The 21,583-nt window shown below is 31.1% G+C and overlaps 2 protein-coding genes across 2 annotated transcripts in view; both read right to left on the bottom strand.

Annotated features, from left to right (window-relative positions):
- LOC108770769 (probable multidrug resistance-associated protein lethal(2)03659) overlaps nt 1–5,226 on the bottom strand; it is a 34,438-nt gene extending 29,212 nt beyond the window's left edge. The window contains exon 1 of the mRNA XM_018522478.1: nt 5,040–5,226. The gene's annotated coding sequence lies outside the window, so the exon portion shown is untranslated. The remainder of the gene's footprint in view (nt 1–5,039) is intronic.
- Nucleotides 5,227–13,756: 8,530 nt separating this feature from the next.
- Nucleotides 13,757–20,752, bottom strand: polo (Serine/threonine-protein kinase polo). Its single transcript, XM_018522471.1, has 7 exons — nt 20,645–20,752; nt 17,922–18,146; nt 17,626–17,843; nt 17,026–17,321; nt 15,809–16,102; nt 14,714–15,114; nt 13,757–14,113 (listed from the first exon to the last, which is right to left on the bottom strand). Exons 1-7 carry the CDS (start codon nt 20,732–20,734, stop codon nt 13,916–13,918), a joined length of 1,722 nt encoding a protein of 573 aa, XP_018377973.1. The 5' UTR covers nt 20,735–20,752; the 3' UTR covers nt 13,757–13,915.
- Between the last annotated feature and the right edge of the window lie 831 nt (nt 20,753–21,583).

The raw sequence follows: 21,583 nt of genomic DNA, 5'->3' as shown, positions 1-21,583 counted from the left end.
AAATTTAGTTAATCTAATAAAATTTTGATTAGAATAACACAATTTTTTAATAAAAAAATAACAAAATTTTTATTAATCACATGTCAACAAAGTAAATGGTTATACAAACCAAAACATTTCTCTCAGTGTACTATCTTGATATTTTAAGTAAAATAAAGAATTACATACGTCTCATTAATTTTAATTTAGTTGTCTCCAATGCAATACGTTACACTATCTCAATATACGTATATGTATAAAATGCCGTCGTAATAGAGCCAAATTGCTCGCGGTATCTTTGAAAAGCAAATAATTTCAGGACTTTGTTGCTCCGCACATATATGCGCGTGCATTCTTTTTCCGCGTAACGATCGTGAAACGGCTCTATTATTCGGCGTTATAACTTCGCTCAAGTCCGTGACTAGCCGGGACGTCGCTAATGACAGAGTCGCTGACTCACGAGATTCTCGCGATTAATGCGGTAACACGAGATTGCACGAGATATATCACACACGTGACAGTGCGGAATGTAGTCACTGATAAAGGCTGCATACACTTTCTGTAACAGTAACCTCGAGACGTACCGTAAAAATTAGCCAATCAGTCTAAAATTGTCAAAAACTCTGCTCGGATTGGTCGATTCTTACAGGTTATTGTTACAGAAATTTTATCTGCGGCAGTTCTATTGCCTGTTCTACAATAGAATCGCAAGTCGTAAGCCGTAAGAAATTGGCCAACCATAGTTGAATATAAAAAAAATAATCGACTATGATTGGCTGCGTTCAGCAGAGACAGCAGATATGCAACTGTTATAAAATTCTTCAATGTCATTGGTTTATACATTTAGATCCATAAGGAATTAAAAGTAAGGACCAATTGAAGATTTTTACAACAGTCGCAAAAAAACTGCTTTCTCTGTTGAACGCAGCCATTGATTAATTTCTTACGGCTTACGGTTTGCGATCCTATTGTACACTGAGAGAAAAATGTTTGGTATTTGTAACTATAATTACATATCACTATAATTATGATTATTACTACTATAATAATAGTAACAGTAACTATGTATATAGTTGGCAACCTAAAATGACTATAATTATAGTTGAAATTACCATAAAAATGGTTAAAGTGACTATAATTTTATAGTTATATTTGGGACCAACCATATTTTTTATGGTTGGTCCCAAATATAACTATAAAATTACATAGAGCTGCCGCAGATAAAATTTCTGTAACAATAACCGTAAGATGTACCATAAGAATCAACCAATCAGAGTAGAGAGTCTTTGACTATAATTATAGTTGAAATTACCATAAAAATGGTTAACTATAAAATTATAGTCACTTTAACCATTTTTATGGTAATTTCAACTATAATTATAGTCATTTTAGGTTGCCAACTATAAACATTTGTTGCTAGAACTATATAGTTACTGTTACTATTATTATAGTAGTAATAATCATAATTATAGTAATATGTAATTATAGTTACAAATACCAAACATTTTTCTCTCAGTGTAGTGATATGTAATTATAGTTACAAATACCAAACATTTTTCTCTCAGTGTAGAACAGTAATAAGAGCACAATCCGTTGTTATGGAAGAACACAATGAAAAAGCATCGAAATCACGGGACTGTTTAGGACGATCTTTATCTTCAAGGACATGTCCTTTCCGAGCAATATCCTCGAGAATTCCTCGAGCTCGTTTTAGAACACGTGCCAAATCGTGCAGGCTTAAAAATTCGGCCATTCGATTTAATTTTGCGACATTCGGCAAAAGTGAGCTCCATAGCAGTTAAAAATCCTGGAAGCAAGTAAACATGTTTTGCAAATTTCGCAACTAATTTTCAAAACCGGATGAATATTATCGATATTCTTATGCAAATCAAGTAGAGGAAAAATCAAGAGGAAAAAATTGAATCGTACTATTTATAGATTTCACTTTGTGAATTTTCAACGAAAAATATTCTCCCCGTTACTTTTTCACTCTCGCATTGGTAAAATTTTTATAACGATAAATAACTATTGATATTGAATATTAATGAATATACATTGATAACTCTAACACATACATATTAATATAATAATTAAAAAATGTGATATTAGAAAATATAATATAATTAAAAAAATTAACACATATATTCTCTATTGACCGAATCGACGTCGATATATTGATGAATAGTCGCATACCGCATATATTTTTGTTATCTTTAATCATATAATTGTTTTTATATTAATTAACTAAGTGCGAATATTTGTATGAGATTTCTATTGTCTTTTGATCAATTCTACATCGAATACACAGTATATGTGCATATATACAGGGTGTTTCAAAATTCGCGCCCGCGAAGTACAAGACAAGTATCACATCTTATACTTCGTGGGTGCGAATTTTGAAACACCCTGTATATTGTGACTTCGAAATTTGCACTAATTATATATCAACTTAGCTGAAAGATAATAGAAACTTTGTAGAAATATTCGCAATTGCTGAATTAACATAGAAATAATTATGAAGTCAAAGACATCAACCATTAAGCAGTTATTCAACGTTGATCATTTATCGACTCAATTACTTAATCGTTTCTAGCTGATATATTATAATATATTAATATAACGTGTTGAACAATATATGAAAAATAAAATTCCGAATAAATAAATCATAAATTCAAAAAGCTTATGCAAGCCGACAATAATCGCGCGCGTGTGTAAAAAGTATTAATGAAATAAAATAAAATGTATTAATAAAATAAAGATTCAGATCTTTCAATTTGAGTCTTTTTCAGTTAACTGATAAATTAACAAAACAACTACTTCGCTTACTTAAACTTACGATAAGGCTAGTAGAATTGTTAAAATGTATACATATGGAGTGTTGTGTAACACGGAAAACATTGTAAGTCTAATGTCCAGAGGCAACGTCATCAAAAGTCTTTAGCATATTTCGGAACAATACATAAATCATGAATCCAATATTAAACTGAGATATGAATTTCGCTATGAAACTATCATAGTCAAATTAGTCAAAATTAATTAAAAACTTACATTGATAATAAAATAACAATGAAATAACGAAGTAGAGCGCAGAATAGAATAAAAAGTAAGATGTGTTAAGAGATCGTCAAACAGATAAATATATTTGTAGATACTAAATTAATAAGTACAACATGGAAGCATCAAGACTTTGTAAAAGGTCACAATATACGAATCCAAACGATTAATACCTATCGTCTTGCAAATTTAAACCGTGCTTTTATTCTTAAATATGTATCATCTTGAAAGTTAATTTTTTACCTCGTGCTTTTTTTGTGCTTTATTAATATTAAATATATATATTTATATAACATATATAACCCAGATAGTACACAGTTAAAAGAGAATTAAAAAAAATTAATTCAGTCGTATGTCATCAATTTAGATTTATTTTCAGCTGCAAAAAGAATTATTTTTAGAAAAAAATTCTTTTGCATCTGAAAATGCAATTCAAGCCTATAACAGTCGAAGTTAGATCTTTTCATGCCAAAATAATTCAAAGTGAATTATACATACCTATACTATATATGCATAAATACCATATTTTGTAGCTATTCAAACTGTATTGTGTGCGCTAAATTTTTTTCGGACTTACAAACGCAATTAAACTACTGGAATAATATCACAAATTAAATTAAATTGACAAGCAAAAAAATTTTGATGTTCAATCCAGTATCATATTAGAAGGATGTTAATGTGCTGAAAAACTTTAAATAAATTTATTGCGAAAAATATTACCTCGGCCTTGAACTCGGATTTTTTGTGTTCCGTACGAGCGTCTTGAGCCATTAGACCACCGAGGTCAACCGAAGTCGAACGAGGATACGATTAAATGTTATTTAAATTCCTTTTGAACTCTTCTTTGTGTATATCTGGGTAATATAATATAATACTATATATATATATATATATCTAATATTGTATATATATATAACATATTACTAATATATTGTTCACATATTTATATGTATAATATTTATATACATAACATTATTCATATTCGTATTATTCATATATGTATACAGGGTGTCCCGACCTTTTTTGCCAATCACTTTTGTGTAGATAGAGCGGACTAAACTGAGTCGAAAAGTCCTCTACCATTTTGCAATTTTTGCAATAGTTAACAAGATATTAATCATTAAAAATTGAGGAACATTGGTCTTCAATAATTCGTTCTCAAATACTATTAACTTTACAGAAAAATTACAAGAGACAAAAATTGTTTATTTTCTTCTCATAGAACTGTAAGAATTTTTTCAGAATGTTTTATCAATTTTTTAGTACTGCATTTTCCATATTGGCAACTATATATTGGCAACTATTTTTACCAACATGAGAAAATGTGGTATTAAAAAATTCTGAAAAATTCTGAAAAAATTCTCAGAATTTTATGAGAAAAAAATACACAATTTTTGTCTCCCGCTGTTTTTCTGTAAAGTTTTGATAGTATTTGAGTAAAAAATTATTGAAAACCAATATTCAGCAATTTTTAGTAATCAATAAATTAATATCTTAATTGTTAACTGTTGCGAAAATTGCAAAATGTGTGATAGAGGACTTTTCAACTCAATTTAGTCTGTTCTATCTACGCAGCGAGCGCTTTTTCAAAACTTACTGGACACTTTGTATATACAAATACACATATAAATAATATCAATATACTTGCAATATATTAAATCAGACTATCATATACAGTATACGTACATTGGATGTACACATTAACACAAATAAAATATTTCATGTATGCGAAATGAAAATCAAGAGTATCTCTAAATTTAAAACTAACGAGGAAGCAGAAAGATAATATTATCAGTTGACGTATTGCAAAAAGGTCAAAGGATCGTTCGATACATCACTCACGCGACTTTTCTCGCATTCCGGTTTCTTCTCACGTCTTTCCTCTTACGAACAAAGAAACATTATCGAAAGATGTGCACGCGCCCGCCTTTACATAACCCGGAATCCGAGCCGCGCGGTGGATACGATCAGTAGACCTAATTTCTCGTGTTCGCAAGAGGACTTACCTTGCGGTTAAGAATCACTTCCTGTCTTCGGACGAGAGTATTCACGTGTACTATCAGGATCCCATAATATCCCGGTCCCGTGAAGCACGCGTGATAATTCGATAACGACGACAAACAAACCCGAAACGAAATGACACTCACTCCAGCCAAAGGCCGTTCATCGACTACCGGAGTAACCGGAGTAGTGCCGAACAGAGTCGTAACTGTCGCAAGTCGCAAGTGTCGCAACGTCGAACAAGTTGGAGTGCACTGTGCACAGCCGCGTGCGCGTCTCATTATTCTCATTGGTTAACCCCGACGTCCCCGACGCGACACGTGACGTGACACGATCCCCTGCCGAGTGCCGTGTTCATCCGTCGGCCTCGTAGAGTCCTCGATAGTTTGGACACCACCGTCCGCCATTTTCGAGTTAATTACGGTGCGCTTTTCAAAAACGTTCGAGTCCACTATCGCCAGATTGGGGATTTTTTCCTAAATTTGAAGATTCCCGGTAAAAAATTTTTCATGCCTGAGTATGTAGGAATATGTATAAATATAAATAAACGCGCATAAATATTCATAAACATGTACAATTCTATCTTAAAAACCTGTTTTAACATTTAAAAAAGTGTAATTATGTAGAAGACAGATTTATATTGATTTTGATGAAATTAGGATCATTCGATTTTTCCACAAAACCTTACCTCAATAATAATCAACTTTAACTATTAATATCTCACTTCGCCGGACAGAGCGACACTTATTTTTCTGTCAGGTTCGTTCATTTTGTGCAAACGCGCGACGAATCGCTCTAATTTCATCAAAATCGGTAAGTAGACCCGTCTCCTGCATAAAAAGTAACGAAAAGTAACGATTTTTTATCGGTACTTTTAGTAACGGTAACGCGTTACTTTTTAGAATCGGTAACGAGTAACGGTAACGAGTTACTTTTTATCGCAAATAACAGTAACGGTAATGCGTTATTTTTAAAAACTAACTTTCCCAAAATTATACATGTTTATGAATATTTATACGTTTATGTATGTTTATACATATTTATACATATTCACGTATAAACAATTTTTTATCGGGTTTTTTCTACCGAGGGATTTTTTGAAAGTATGAAAAGTTTAGGAGAATTTTTGGAGGACTTATGAAGAGGAAAATACAGAAAAATATTTTAGCCAGATAACATAATATATGCGTTCCGATAAAAAAGTTGTTCATATATTACGTATAAATATGTATAAACACACATAAATATTCATATATAATCACACTTATATAATCATATGAAATACGTTCATACATATTCATACATTCTTCTTTCTATTCCTGTTTACTTTTTAATGTAATAGAAATAATAACAGTAATGTGTAATTTTCTATTTCCACGTGAAAATATATATAAAAAATAATTAAAGGGATAATTTTCGCATTGTTCATTTTAGAAAAAAAAATTTGGAAAAATGTAAAAAAAGTTGCTTATTCACAATTATGCATAATTTTGTATATAATTATACATAAGTAATTCTTTTACATTTCTTCAACTTTTTTTCTAAAATAAATAGTGTGAAAATTACCCTTTTAATTATTTTTAATGTTTTCACATTTTACTATTATTATATTTCTATTACACTAAAAAGTAATTTTACAAAAGAAAAAAGGATGTATAAACATGTATGGACATATTTCATATATAATTATACATGTTTATGAATATGCGTGTTTTTATGTATGTTTATACATATATATTCATGCATGAAAAATGTTTTACCGGGATTTTATATAAAAAACAACACAAACAAAAAATTAATTAATTTTTAAACCAGTAAGAAAATCCTGCTCAAATTTTACACAATACTCAGTAATACAATAAAATAATCTATGAAATTTTTATATTTTTATATTGCTTTTAGATATGACATGTACATTCTTAATAATCTTCGTAGATACTAAAACTCGATTCAAACAGTATTGCCAGGTCTGTTCGAAAGTTATATTTAGGTTGCATAAGGTATATCTAAAAGACGTCTTTTAGATGTCTTATATCTAAAAGACCTCTTTTAGATATCTTGTGCAACATATATATAGTTGGTATGTCCCAGTCAATATGTTCATAAAAAAAGTAAATTTCTTAAAGCTTGTTTATATTATTTATATGATGATTTAAACTAGCGCACGTTAACTAGCTAAGCTCGGATAGCCCCTCACAATAGTATATTTGAAAATAAATTTCATTGTAATAATTTGCGTAAAGTCTAAAAATAAAGGACGTAAAATAGACCAATTTTACCCGAAAGGTTAATATTAATTAAATAAAAGAAATAGCATTTTTTGTATATTTTACACAATGAAATTCAATTTATCGCATTTAAAAACCACATCAAATAGGGTAAAAAATGCAGTATGACGAGATTTCTCAATAAAAAATTTTGTACCTTTTTTTTCATAAAGTGTCTGCGTTTAGCAGGCTCAACACTTGAACTAAACGTTTATGTAAACGTCAAACAAACATTTATGAAATTTCTTATTTTCAGAGAATGCCAGAAAACGCTGCAGCGTTGCAATTTCCGTTTTACGAACACTCTACTGGCCGTTTCTAAATTCTCAACAAATTTTTGCAAACGCTCATGTAAACGTTAAACAAACATTCATAAAACTTCTTATTTTTGTCAGAAAATGCCTTCCAAACGTTGCAGCGTTGCAATTTCCGCTTTATGGACACTCTACTAACCGTTTCTGAATTCTCAACGAATTCCTGCCAACGCTTATGTAAACGTTAAACAAACGTTTATGAAACTTCTCATTTTCGTCAGGGTTCTATATCGATATGTTTTCTGAAACACTTTCATTATCGATTGATAAATTATCAATCGATCGGTTGATAATAATTATCGCATCAGACGAAAGAGATAACCCCCCCAGTCATTTTTAATATTTCTATATAAGAATTGTCGTTACATTTCTTTCAAACCAGAAGTGTGATAACCGCAGAAGCATTCTGTTCAACTTAATTAGTAAACGAAAATGGATTAAAATGGATTCAATTGGATAAATTCTGAATAAGAAATGCAGTTGTTTCAATCACCGACGAGATATACTATTAAAGACTGACAATATTGTACTAATTTTATGATTTATTAGTTTAGTAGATATATTTATAACTCAATATATATCGATATGTTTTCTGAAACACTTTCATTATCGATTGATAAATTATCAATCGATCGGTTGATAAATTATCGCGTCAGACGAAAGAGATAACCCCTCCAGTCATTTTTAATATTTCTATATAAGAATTGTCGTTACACTTCTTTCAAACCAAAAGTGTGATAACCGCAGAAGCATTCTGTTCAACTTAGTAAACGAAAATGGATTAAAATGGATTCAATTGGATAAATTCCGAATAAGAAATGCAGTTGTTTCAATCACCGACGAGATACACTATTAAAGACTGACATCCTTACGGGAGTTCGCGTCCTTGTGAATATTGAAGTGATTAAGAGTTAAAAACTGATAATATTGTACTAATTTTATGATTTATTAGTTTAGTAGATGTATTTATGCATTTATAACTCAATAATACGATTTTTCTTTAAAATTGAGATTTCAGTGTGATCGTCAAAGTTTGATTATCAATAAAGATGATAATTGCAGAGAAAAAATTGATTTTTTGCAATATATAGGATATTACAGCTTTACAAGTATGTATATTTATTTATGGGACATTTATGTAATAAAAAATCATGAATTTAATAATGCATGAGCCAAATATTTGTTAATAATAACAAATTTATATCAATTGTCGGTAATGTCAGCGTTCTTGAATTACCTCCGGGCCCTTGAGACCCTTTTTATATCGCCGAAAATTTGCCCAAGGTTGACGGTCTTTAATAATATCTCGTCGGTGTTTCAATCCAACTTGATTAAATTGGTCTAAAAAACTGCATTTCCTATTCAGAATTTTGAATTGAGAAAGGTATAAAAATGTACTTCATTTTATAAACGAATAGAAATACATTCAGATTGAAAAGGATTCATTTTTAACGTTCGCGAATGCGTATTTCTGAAAATCTGAAACCATTTCAATCTATTTCAATCTATTCTCGTGTGGAAAGCTCAGACTATCAGACGAGTAGGCATGTCATAACTTAAGTTATATTTATTAGCTTCGTCGGTACAAAAAAGTCATGTTTATATTTAATTGTAAATGGTTTTTGCATGTATAGTAAGACATGATTTTTTTGTACCGACGAGAAGCTAATAAATATAATATTTTATGAGAAATACTTCAACTAGTAAAATAATAGAACTGTTCTAAGCATTACGAATTTGAATGTTCAGTAGATGTATGTAGCACATAATAAGGCGTTCATTTGACAGTCTACAGGAGAGCTCTATATATAAATAGTCTTTAGATTATAATAAAAAGATAATCCCTGCAATATGAGTAACTCATTATTAAATTCATAATTGCGTTCATTGATTTTTATTTTAAAATTTACTAAATTCTTTATCTTAATGTTTTATATTGAATTGTTAAGGTCACATAATAAAATCTTAATAAAATAATACTAAAAATGGGTCAACTGATACAAATTTCAAGATGCAATTTAGTAATATTTCGTTATTATTCATTACAACTTCAAAAAATTTCCATCATCAGGTAGATAAAAATAAAAACAAAAAAATTATAATATTATATTCTACAGTCCGTTTAAACGCGAATCTGTTCAAGAAGTCATAATGGCTAGCGGACATCTACACATGCGTAAAAGTGACGAAGAACGCGCGTTCGTTAGAAATAATTGCGCGATATAGAAGTGTATTCTGTTTCATAACATATGATTTATCTTCGTTTAACATTCGGTGAACAAGGATAAAAGATGCATCATGAACGACACGACATATAATAAGTACTGCATGAAACGAAATGCACCTGAAATTATTTTATTTTTTTATTCACAAATGTTAAACAAGGATAACATGATACCTATAGGGAATGCTCGGATGGAAATTTGAACGCGTCCCCTAGGATTACAGGTTTAAACCACCTGGCACTTAAAAACTTGAAAGTATCAAATTTACTCTTTAAATCTCGTGGAATGAAATCTTACTCGAAGAGGCTGAAAATTGAGTCGATCTTGAAAAAAAGAGTGAAAATACTATCATTCTTGTTCAAGAGTGGCGATTTTCACTTTTTTTTAACTCCACGAAATTTAGAGAGTATTTTGTTACCTTTTTTCCGCGTTTCCGCTTGGTACTCTCACTTCGCTTATATTTCATGAAAAATTTAATTTTTAGTTTCATTTTTATACAATATTCTTTCCTACGTTTCCTTACTTAAAATTGAAAATTGATATTTTGTTAATATTTTTGTTTTATTTTATAGCGCTGTATAGCTAGTTTGATAAAATATCATTGAACAAAAATCAACGAAAAGTATATGAAAAACTTTCTAAGAGACTTTCTTAGATCAAAGATTAAAAATGTTTTTTAAATTGATGTGAACTCTTTACAATGACATCGAATTTCTTATGTAAAAACTCATTTTTACAAGATGATTTTTTTCAAAATTGTAAAGTTTACAGAAAAAAGAAAAAATTTGTCGTCTATTCGCATGAACTTTTTCAAATAATTTAATAACTCCTTTTTAACTTTTCATAAAGTGCGATTAACTGGAGAACTCCTATTATCGATTAGTATATCATCATATCAGACGAATGAGATAATTCCAGTCATTTTTAAATATTTCATATTACGATATTCAGAAATCGTTAAATTCCATTCAATTGACGAACCAAACATGACAGCCGCAAGAGCATCACACACGAAAGATGACTTGCATTTAAAAAAGAAAAAATAGTTTTATTTCTATACCGTATTCTTTCCAAAACAGCGTTATATGTATATTAATGCATCATAAAAAATATTATTCTAACAATTTTTGTCTAAACGTAAACTGATTCCTGCTCATGAGCACATCATTAACCACGCTATTTATCGACTCCTTTTTTTTTTATGTACATCTACTTATCTTAATTTATTAATGTATTATCTAATTATCTATAATTGTCGCTCGCCCAAGACGCATTTGTATATCTGAACTTAACATAACGTAATGTCATTTGCTAAGTTAACATTGTTTTGAGTGGCACTTAATGATTATTATTATCGTTTTCGTTATTATACTTGGATTCATTTCGTTACACAAAGATAATCGTGTATTCCTCTCTTCTCGTTCAGTTCCTTTATAAGAATTGGAATCCTCACGAAAGTTCCTGTCGCTTTCTTGGTACGAAATAGGCTACGATCTCACGTTCAATGATCGTTTGACCTCTTAGATCGGCACGCACAGTTCGTTCTTAATCTCAAGACCGTCTCAAGTAATGTCTAGAAGACGCTAATACGGCTGATTGTCTGATAACATCTTAAGCACTAATCATCTCGAAGCTTGAGCAACGTCTATTGATTCCGTCCTTAGGCTCAGTTTCACAATTTATTCCTCATCTCTTTCCAATTCTAGAATTTGGTTAATAGTTAACGGTGAATTGTGAAACTGAATCTTAGCCGTTAAACAATCAACTTATTGGATTATCTAGGAAACCCTTAAATCTCGGCTACTCCAATCAACACTTTGTGCCTTAAGATCCGCAAATATTCGCGGAACTTGATTTTTTTAATTCCTCAATCGCCTTAGAGTCTCATTCATATAGAATATTTATAATCGTTGAACCTGTCATTCAATTATATTAATTAACTTTAGATCAAACTCAAGATCGCGCAATGCTGAGAAAGATACAGAAACTCTCGTAACGCGCGTGCGCCAACTCGATGTTACAATAATCTTATAAAAACGGAATCATCATCTATAACAACCTAATATTACAAGTGAAAAACTTACAGTACAACACATCGCATTTATGCGCGTATCGATTTATATGCGATAATTAATACATTGGTCAGTTTGTCTATAAAAAGATATAGTCTTCGTATAATTATCTTTATCAGGCAGAATAATCTTCATATACAAAGTAGCTCGATATAATTGACTCTTCTAAACGTTCTCTAACCGATCGAAGCAATGCGGAAAATCACAAATCACTTGATGAATTTCTTGACAGAAACAGTAAATTAATTTTTTTCACATTTTTTTTTAATTCTACGAAACTTCTAAACGAATTAATCACTATTTACAATACGGTATCTGATCTTAGCGAGTTTTAACAAGCACAGAGATAACCGGTATTATTCATGTTAAATTCTTGCACACACTCGTATAAAGGTAATTTCTACAAAATGAGTTTCGTAAGTACTATTTATAGACCATATTCAATTCTTAATTTAAGCTACGCGTTGTTGCCGAAAAGGCAGAGGTGCAATATTGGAATTTCCTAGGATCTCTGTTTCTTGTTTTGTAATAAAAGAAAAGTAAATATTAAAAAACAGCTTAGATATTGAGAAATTACAATATCGCATTTCTGCTTTTTTGGCAACAACGCGTAGCTTTAAATTAAGAATCAAAGATGTTACATAAAAAGTTTTTTGAAACATTTCAACAAACTCATTTTGTACGAATTATCTTTATACGAGTATGTGCGAGAATTGAGCATTAATAATAACGATTATCTCTCTATATATGCAGTGTGTTGTACAAAAACTATATTTTTTTATAGATCTAAACTGACCGATATATTATTTTACCGAATACGTGAAGTGTCTGTAAATGAAATAGTGAAAAGGAAATAATCACGATGTAATTTATTCAATTGTCATTTGTTATTCATTCCTAAATTCCTTGAAATGATTAACATACTTTCGATTATTGATACATCACAACTGAAACATTTAAGCCATAAACAAGTCAAAATTCGTTTGGAAGTCTCATCTCGAACATCTTTGATAAATGTGAATAAATTTACACACCGTTGTTACTATAATTTAACAGTTATTGTTTAGAAATTATCAATCGCTCGGTGATCCAAGTCGCACTGCTTCGAACGGATCCGCATGTAAGCTCTTAGCAAATCTTCGGAAGCGAAGAATAAACACCGCATTAGTCATAGGACTAGCCTTTGCAGGTCTCTCATCTCGATTACAATGAAATCAGACGTTAGATTGCACCACTCACAGTCGAATCACGATTCCCGTATGCACCGCACAATTCCTTTTTTTCCTTTTCTTTGTGGTAAACACGGTGCTAAATCTCTGGATTGAATTTAATTCATTTGCAAAGTCAGAGCAGAATATCTTTTTAAGCAATCATTGGGAATCAATGATGAGTCTCTCGAAAGATCCCTAATGAGAATTGAAGGCAATAGGCCGGACTCTACGATGGATGTATGAATAAGAGAGTTTCAGTTTGAAATCCTAAATATTAATAGAAGTTAACTAAGATTTTAGAAATCGCGATTTCAGTCGTTGAAAATAGACGAAAGATTAAGGACATCCAATCAATTGACTTTAAGTAATATGTGTGACATACCTAATAACGGTAGCATGTCGGATGTCTTCTCGCGAAATGTTTAGCCTTGGTTGCGCGATTGGTCCTCTCTCTTTCGTAAATGATTAAAAAAAGAAAGAAAAAAGATCACCTAGCAAAATTCTATACGTCTGTATAAAAATTGGGCAAAAAATCATGCATGGTCATGACTTCCATTCGCCCGTCTCTCTCTCTCTCTCTCTCTCTCTCTCTCTCTCTCTCTCTCTCTCTCTCTCTCTCTCTCTCTCCTCTATTTATCAATGTCTCTCTCTCTTTCGCTACAAAACAGCGCTATCAGAAAATAAATACATATATGTCGCGTTTCTCTAAATTTATAGTGCTAAGAAAGGCACTTGCTATTTCTCTTCTTTCTTTCTCGTTTTTCCGTGGCATAGATGATTTTATCATCATTTTTATCGGGCATGAGAATTCTGCAGCATCAGTTTGATCTTCTCGTACGCGTACACTAGATTGTCAGTCAATCCTTTACAGCAACCATTTTCCTGAATGGTCTGGAGTCTGTAAGTCTTGAAGTTCTTGTCGTGATCGATATAGGTAACTGCCGTCATCAATGGACACATAATGATCTTTGCATGATCCAGGAAGTTGATCTGAGAAATAAATGAAGTTTTATTTATCTCGGAGCAAGAGCAACATATATATAACAATATTTATAAGGTAACAATAACAAGTCTCAGTGAGAAGACATAATTTACATTAAATAGTATTCTTATTTTAAAGTATATTAAAATAGATAAAAATATATAAATTATTTTAAATTATGTAAAGAAAAATATAATGCATTTTATTTTAAAACAAAAATGAAAATTATGAAAAATTTAGGAAACATAAAAATAAAATAAAAATAAATTATCACATTACATTACTTTTAATAAATGCACCAGATAATAACTATATAGAGAGTAACGCATGACTCCATGTAGATGGAATCAATCTGCAAAGTTTTGAGTTTTATCCTCGTCTCTAATATGCTTTAGAGAAAACTCAAAAAAGTAAAGGTTTAGAATAAGTGTTGAGATTATAATTCATTTCGAGGACAATGAACATATATAGTCATCATCCTCTCAATAGTTGTTATCTGATGCATGCATAATTTGACAATTAATCATTTTTATCTTTTTACATGTATATGTATATACATACACATGTATATACATATATTTAAAGATAATCGATTAATTAACACTTACTTGAACTGTGCCATTGGTCAGTTGCATTACCACGGCTGTCTGAGTTCTAAACCACTGATGTATATAAGGTATTCTAGAGAGAGAGTCACTCTGTTTCACTGCGATAGAGCCACCCGCCTTCATCAGGTGCTCATTCATGTATTTCATGAAGAAGTTCATCAGTTTCATTTTCTTTTCGAGATTAACGGGACAATCCTTGACCGTGTAGTACAACTCATCGCCCTCGCGATTGATATAATGAATATTGTAACCATTCGCCATCATAATCAACCGCGTGCCGTCGTTGTACATCACGCCGACGCTATCATCGGACAACTGATATCCGAAACCATACTTATCCGAGTAGTCCACCCACTTGCTGATCCAAATCACAGGTTGCGCTGCCGGATCAGTCAATTCGTCTGCAAATTTTCAAAGATTTTTATAACAATTTTATATTTTAAATACATTAACACTGAATATGAGAACTATATTCAATTCTAGTCATTATTTGCATTGTGATATTCCATTAAGAAATATATGTAAAATAAGTTTATAGATATTTGTATCCATATAATTTGTGCATATATATATAAATAATGAACGATATATATATATATATATCACTCATTTATCAAAACGACATAATTCAAAAAATCAAGTTTTCCAAAAAATAAGTTTGAATGTTTTCAATCATTAAAGTGTGTGTATATTTTGTAATATTATTTTTAAATGTACATTTATTCATAATCATAATAACTGATCGTACAGGAATAAAAGTATATTAAGTCTTTTCACTAGAACTGCTCAATAACAACTGAGATGAGACATTGTTAAAACAAAACAATAGACAAAATGTGATAATACAACAATATTAAAATAATTGCTTTTTTATAATGACTTCTAACTATAGCTAAAATTATGAAATATACAAAATTTTTAGACATAAATTTTTTAAGATTTTTCCCATTAAAACTTTGGTGAGAAAAAGTATGCATGTTGAATATTATTATAGATATTTATTATTTTAAGATAATTTATTTATTATTTCTATTTTGTCAAAAATTATTATATTAAGCTATAATATAACAGAAGCTATAAAATTTTTTAACATACCAGCTGAAGAAATTATCTCCTTAGCAGGCTTAGTTTTCAACACGATACCTATCTGCTCTTTCATCGTCTGAAGCATCTTCCTGATATCGAGATTGACTCTCTGTGGCTCAGTGATTTCATTAGGCTTAGCTTTTCGTGATGGACTGTTCGGCACTCGGTTAGAAAGGATGTCTTGCTCCGTGTAACCGTTAAGGTTCATCTCACCGAGTGGTCTACGATTGCAGTGTGACTCGAGCATGTCCAAACGTGGTGCCATTGTTAGACATGAGAGCGGCAAACTCGTTGGCATGTATCCTGCAATTTTTAAATAAGAAAATTATTTTATTTTATTTTCATTGGCAAATAATAAAGAGAAAGAAAGAAAAATTAAAAATTATTCAATATCGCAATTTGCTTTAACAAGAGAGAAATTAAGAGAAATTTGGTGGAAAAAAAAATCAACTTAAATTTCTCCATTTTAGTTTAAATTAATTTAAAGTAATGACTTAATAAAAAAATGACAAAAGCTTTATAATTAAATCAATAATAATTACATAGGAGCATAAAAGTCAATGCAGGATATTTTTTGCATAATTAATTTTACAGTTTTGTATCCTATATTAACACAGGCGCTTACATCGCTAGCTTGTCAATTTAATTCTTTAGAAATTGATCATTACAAATCTTCACATATAATTATCTCAATTTTTGTCATTATTGGTGAAGTCCTTTCACATATGTATCAAATCTCATTTGAATGTCTGCCATATTGTGATCGCAAATAACGGAAATTCTTTTAAATTGATATCATGTTTTTAGAACAAAATAAGTCCTGTGTATTAACCATGATTATCAAAAATTCTTCAAATTTACTTTGTCAGCAAGTAATAAAGCACGGACACCAAACAGAAATAACACTATTTAAATGTTTATTTTTTTTAATTTTAATTTTAAATATTGATGACTTTTTTTTTAATACTAAGGTCGAAATGTCTATGTTATTATTATAAAATATGAAATTATAAAGTTATGTATGTAGAAAATATCTCACATTGGCAAAGTGCTTCTGTCTAATTATTACTAACAACTTAAATTACACAAAATTAACAATAAAAAATAATATGATTTATGTTATCACACAAACACATCATTAAGGTCTGTTATATAATTGACAAAATTATATTACAAAAACAAACACATTAAATAATGGTATTTTAGTTGAAACACTGATGTCTTACCAGAAGTAAAGAATGTATCTCTTATTAGTCTAGCGACGGATGGACGTTTTGAAGGAGTCAATTGTAACATGTTCGCCACCATATTCATGGCAGGTTTACTAATGTGTTGCGGTGTCTTGTACTGCACTTGCTTAATCCTTGAATATGTTTCCTTCAGGCTTGACGTCTCGAAAGGCGGCTTGCCCACAAGTAGAGTATACATTATGCAACCAATACTCCATATGTCAGCTTCATAAGAATGGCCAGTTTTCGTGAGCACTTCTGGAGCAATGTAATTCGGAGTACCGCAGACAGTTCTGTTGAAAAATTCACCAGTCAAATCATATAATAAAATTTTGTGTAATTATGATGAAATTAGTTTATCTTTAGCAGAGTAAAAATCTCATCAAAATATGTTTGAGTGTACATTAGTAATTTACTAACATTTATTTAATTTAAACAATAACTGAATTTAAACATATAAAAAATAATGAAATAAAACTCTTAAAAATAAAATATAATTTAATTTCTCCAAATTTAACGTTAATAAAATTGTTTATAGCAACGAATAGAGAAGATGACACATTTATCATAAGAGTGATGTATTTAAATAATAATTACTTTTTCCGTTCACCGTCGTGCACCAATTTGGCTGCCAATCCGAAATCACCGATCTTGACTTGCAAATCGTCATTCAAAAACAAATTGCCTAATTTTAAATCCCTGTGAATTATTTTGTTCTGATGCAGGTAAAAAACTCCATCTAAAATTTGCTTCATAAAGTATCGTGTTTCGCATTCCGACAGCGCTTTCCTGCGCTTGTGCAGTTCCATCATAGACTACAACATTAAACAATTATAAGACTGTCATAATTGGTACTTGATACTCGCAAAGTAGGTACTGTTATAAATGATTACCCTCTTGCGACAGAGTTCCAGGATGATATAAATATTTTTGTTATCGTCGAAGAAGCCGTGAAAGCCAACGATGTGTCTGTGATTCAAGCTCTGGTGAATCGCAATCTCTTGTGTCATTTTCTCTCTTTGATTGTGTTTCGCCATCAGTGACATTGGCACGATTTTCCCCGCGAATACCTGGTGAGACTTTGACTCTGTGATTTCGTAACATTTTGCAAATCCACCCTATGAAGTAATGGACATAAAATCAAACAAAGAAAAGAAAAATTATAAAAATTACAAAAACGAAAGGAAAAAAATAAAAAGAAAAAATTATAAAAATTATAAAAGAAAGGAAAAAGCAAATTTCTTTTTTAAAAGAAAAAACTAATATTTTAATTGTAAAAATAATTTTCTGCACGTAATTATATTTTAATGATTTCTGAGTAACCCATATACAGAGTGAATCGAAGTCGTTGAACCAGCTTTTTATCCTATGAGAAAATAATTGATTGTACACGTTATAATTTAATTAGGTATGAAGTCGATAATTTTCTCGTAGGATAAAAAGTTGGTTCAACGACTCTGATTCACCCTGTATATGTATATTTAATGTTTATTTTTAAAAATTTATAACTCAAAGAAATTCACAAGATAAAATTCTATTTACTTATGCTACCTATTTTAATATACATGTATAATTTAATATATTCTATATATATGTATATTCTAATTCAAGATCAAAAAAAGAAAATTGTATATGTATAAATTACAACATTATATCTACTCTATATAACAATCTAGTCCCATTTTTATCTTTTTATCTTTCAGATATTAATCTTATTTTGTACAATATATATAAAACCATGAACAAAATTTTAACACAAATTCAAGAGTCTTTAAAATAGATTTAGCATCTGAAAAGTAACATAATACAAGATAAAAGATAAAAATGGGACTAGATTGTTATGTAGACTAGATATAATGTTGTAATTTATATGTGTATATATATATATATATATATATACATATATATATATATAATATATGCCAGGATGTGTTTGGAAAGTGATGATAATCTTTCGCATAGGGGCAGAATGGACTAAACTGAGAAAAAAGTCCTCTAGCATTTTACGATTTTAGCAATAGTTGATAAGATATTAATTGCTACAAATTGTCGAAAATTGGTTTTCAATAATGTTTTACTCAAATACTATCAATTTTACAGAAAAACTGCAAGAGACAAAAATTTATTTTTTCTCATAGAACTCTAAGAATTTTTTCAGAATTTTTTATCAACTTTTTAGGACTGCATTTTCTTATTGTTATCAACATGAGAAAATACGATATTAAAAAATTCTCAGAACTTTATGAGAAGAAAATAAACAATTTTTGTCTGTTACACTTTTTCTGTAAAGTTGATAGTATTTGAGTAAAAAATTATTAAAAATCAATTTTTGGCAATTTTTAGCAATTAATATCTTATTAACTATTGCTAAAACCGTAAAATGATAAGAGGACTTTTCTTTTTAGTTTATGTCCAATTTTTTCATCTCTAGATAACTTTATCCAAGAAATATCTCTTATATATATATATATATATATATAACATTTTTAATAAGAAAAGCATTTAAGCAATCTTTCATAAAATTTCCTCAGTTTCGCTAGTATTCATTTTTATCAATGTAAATTTATTTTAATCTTGGTTTAACTTACTTTTTACTGTTCTAAGAATTAGGGAATGGAAATAACTGTAACAGGATATTTTTAAAAATTACTTTCCCCATTCTCTGCTAAGAATTACAAAGAGATAAATTAAACTAAAAGATTAAAGCTAATCTAAATTGGTAGAAATAGAAAAGATTTAAGTACACACACATGAAAAAATATAATTAAATAATCTTTTTTCATAAAACTTTTTCAATTTTGTGATGTTAATCTTTACAAAGGTAATAACTAATCTCTTAGTTTAAGGACCGATTGTTCCACCTTTTGGTAAATTTTATCTGTGAGGTAAATCTGGTAATCTATGTATGTGATTGGGTAATCTTGCTACTTACCCAACAGGTAAAATTTACCAAAAGGTGGAACAACTGGCCCTAAGAGCTTGGCTTATATTCTTTATCTCTTTTCTAGTATTAGAACTCTAAAAAGAGATAAAAAATAGATAAATTAAAGTGACTAACACGAGGCTGCTTTCCTTTTAGGAAACATAAATATGTCTTTGTTATATATTGAATGTCAAGAAAGACAGAACGACGTTTATGTCAGCTATGTCTCCTCTCAAAAGTAACCTGAATTGGTAGAAATGAACTCAAGTTAGAGTATCACTTTCAATACAAATATTTATAGAATCCCCGAAGGGGAGCTGAAACAATCTTTCCCAAACGTCACGAGCTTCTCTCGCAATTACAAATCCTCTCAAGTCTCGTACAAATCGCGTCGTCGACACGAGTGCAACAAGTGTCGAACGCCGGAGGATCGTGTTTTCACGTGCGTATATATATATATATATATGGAGGAATGCGATAGGGCGGGGATAAGATAACATTCGTGCATTTTTGTCGTAGAAATTTTTTAAAGTCAGTTAACGGGCTGCAAGACGGAGAGGTCCTCGGATTTCTCCATTTCACAGCCAATCAACAGGTTTGAAGTCGTACAACAAAAACGCACAAATATAATGCCATCCTGACTGAGAAAGGTCAAGGCGAAGGCAGCTCAAGGACGCAGCGGTCGTTCATTACCTTCCCAAAGAACCGGCCCTTAATGTAACTCTTGCCGGTGTTCTTGTCGTATATCACGTTCGGTATAGTGTTCTCCTCCTCATTCGACATAATGCAATCGATGTAATCGCAGTGACGAACAAACCCGCTGTCGTATCGCCGTCGTACGTGGTGATATTACTCGATGACGCCGTGTGTGGTTATCAGACAGACACGTTTTGCCGCTGCCACGCCGTGGCCGCTGTCGTGTCGTCGATCCCGACCTACGTTTTCGCCCCCCCGAAATCACGTTACCGGCAATACCGGCCGGCAGAGATTCGCGCGTTTATCGTATACTTCAATGACCGATGCGCACTGCTTTACGTTATACCCGATCGGTTCTCAATTCTACCCTTGTTCTTCCGTGCCTGCGAGAAAAAGAGCCGTAGTGAGGATGTTGACGGGAAAGAGCAAAAGAAGAGTGAACGGCCGTGAGCGCGGACACGCTACCGTACCGCAGGAACACCCACTGAATTCGCTGCTCACCGTACTTCTGTTCAATTCAAACCGCCTAGCAGTCCTAGCACTCACGGTCACGAAAGACGTGCAACGCCAACGGCTCACCGGTTTAAATGACGCATAGTCGGCCAATCGCCGCGCGCGCCGCCTGGGTCACGTGGCTCGGCGATGTGGGGATATTACCATCTGGGATATAGCCATCTGTCCCCAGCGAAGGCAAGCTAGGGTTTTTCTTTATTTTTGTGGTTAGCTGCTTGCGTTAAGAAGCGAGCGCGCGGCGCGCCAGGGGCTCTATTCTTGAAACGAAACATATACACGAAAAGTCTAGGGAAATGCTACAGTATACGTTACATATACTATAGTATTTTCCTAGACTTTCGTATACGTTTCTTTTCAAGAATAGAGCCCCAGAACAATTGCTGGTTTCACATTGGATCCGACTAGAGGCCTAGATAACAGAGA

The sequence above is a fragment of the Trachymyrmex cornetzi genome, unplaced genomic scaffold (genome assembly GCF_001594075.2).
Source record: "Trachymyrmex cornetzi isolate Tcor2-1 unplaced genomic scaffold, Tcor1.1 scaffold133, whole genome shotgun sequence".
Classification (NCBI taxonomy): Eukaryota; Metazoa; Arthropoda; class Insecta; order Hymenoptera; family Formicidae; genus Trachymyrmex; species Trachymyrmex cornetzi.
The sequence above is the reverse complement of the archived record's forward strand: the minus strand, read 5'-3'. Positions and strand labels throughout refer to the sequence as shown.

Bases quoted from the DNA above. Each gene is read 5' to 3' on its own strand.
- polo (XM_018522471.1), bottom strand. From the start codon at position 20,734: ATGTCGAATGAGGAGGAGAACACTATACCGAACGTGATATACGACAAG. The intron at 18,147-20,644 runs GTAATGAACGAC...ATTACTTCATAG, and splicing joins AGGGCCGGTTCTTTGGGAAG to GGTGGATTTGCAAAATGTTA. The intron at 15,115-15,808 runs GTATGTTAAAAA...GAAAATTTGCAG, and splicing joins GGAGATAATTTCTTCAGCTG to ACGAATTGACTGATCCGGCA.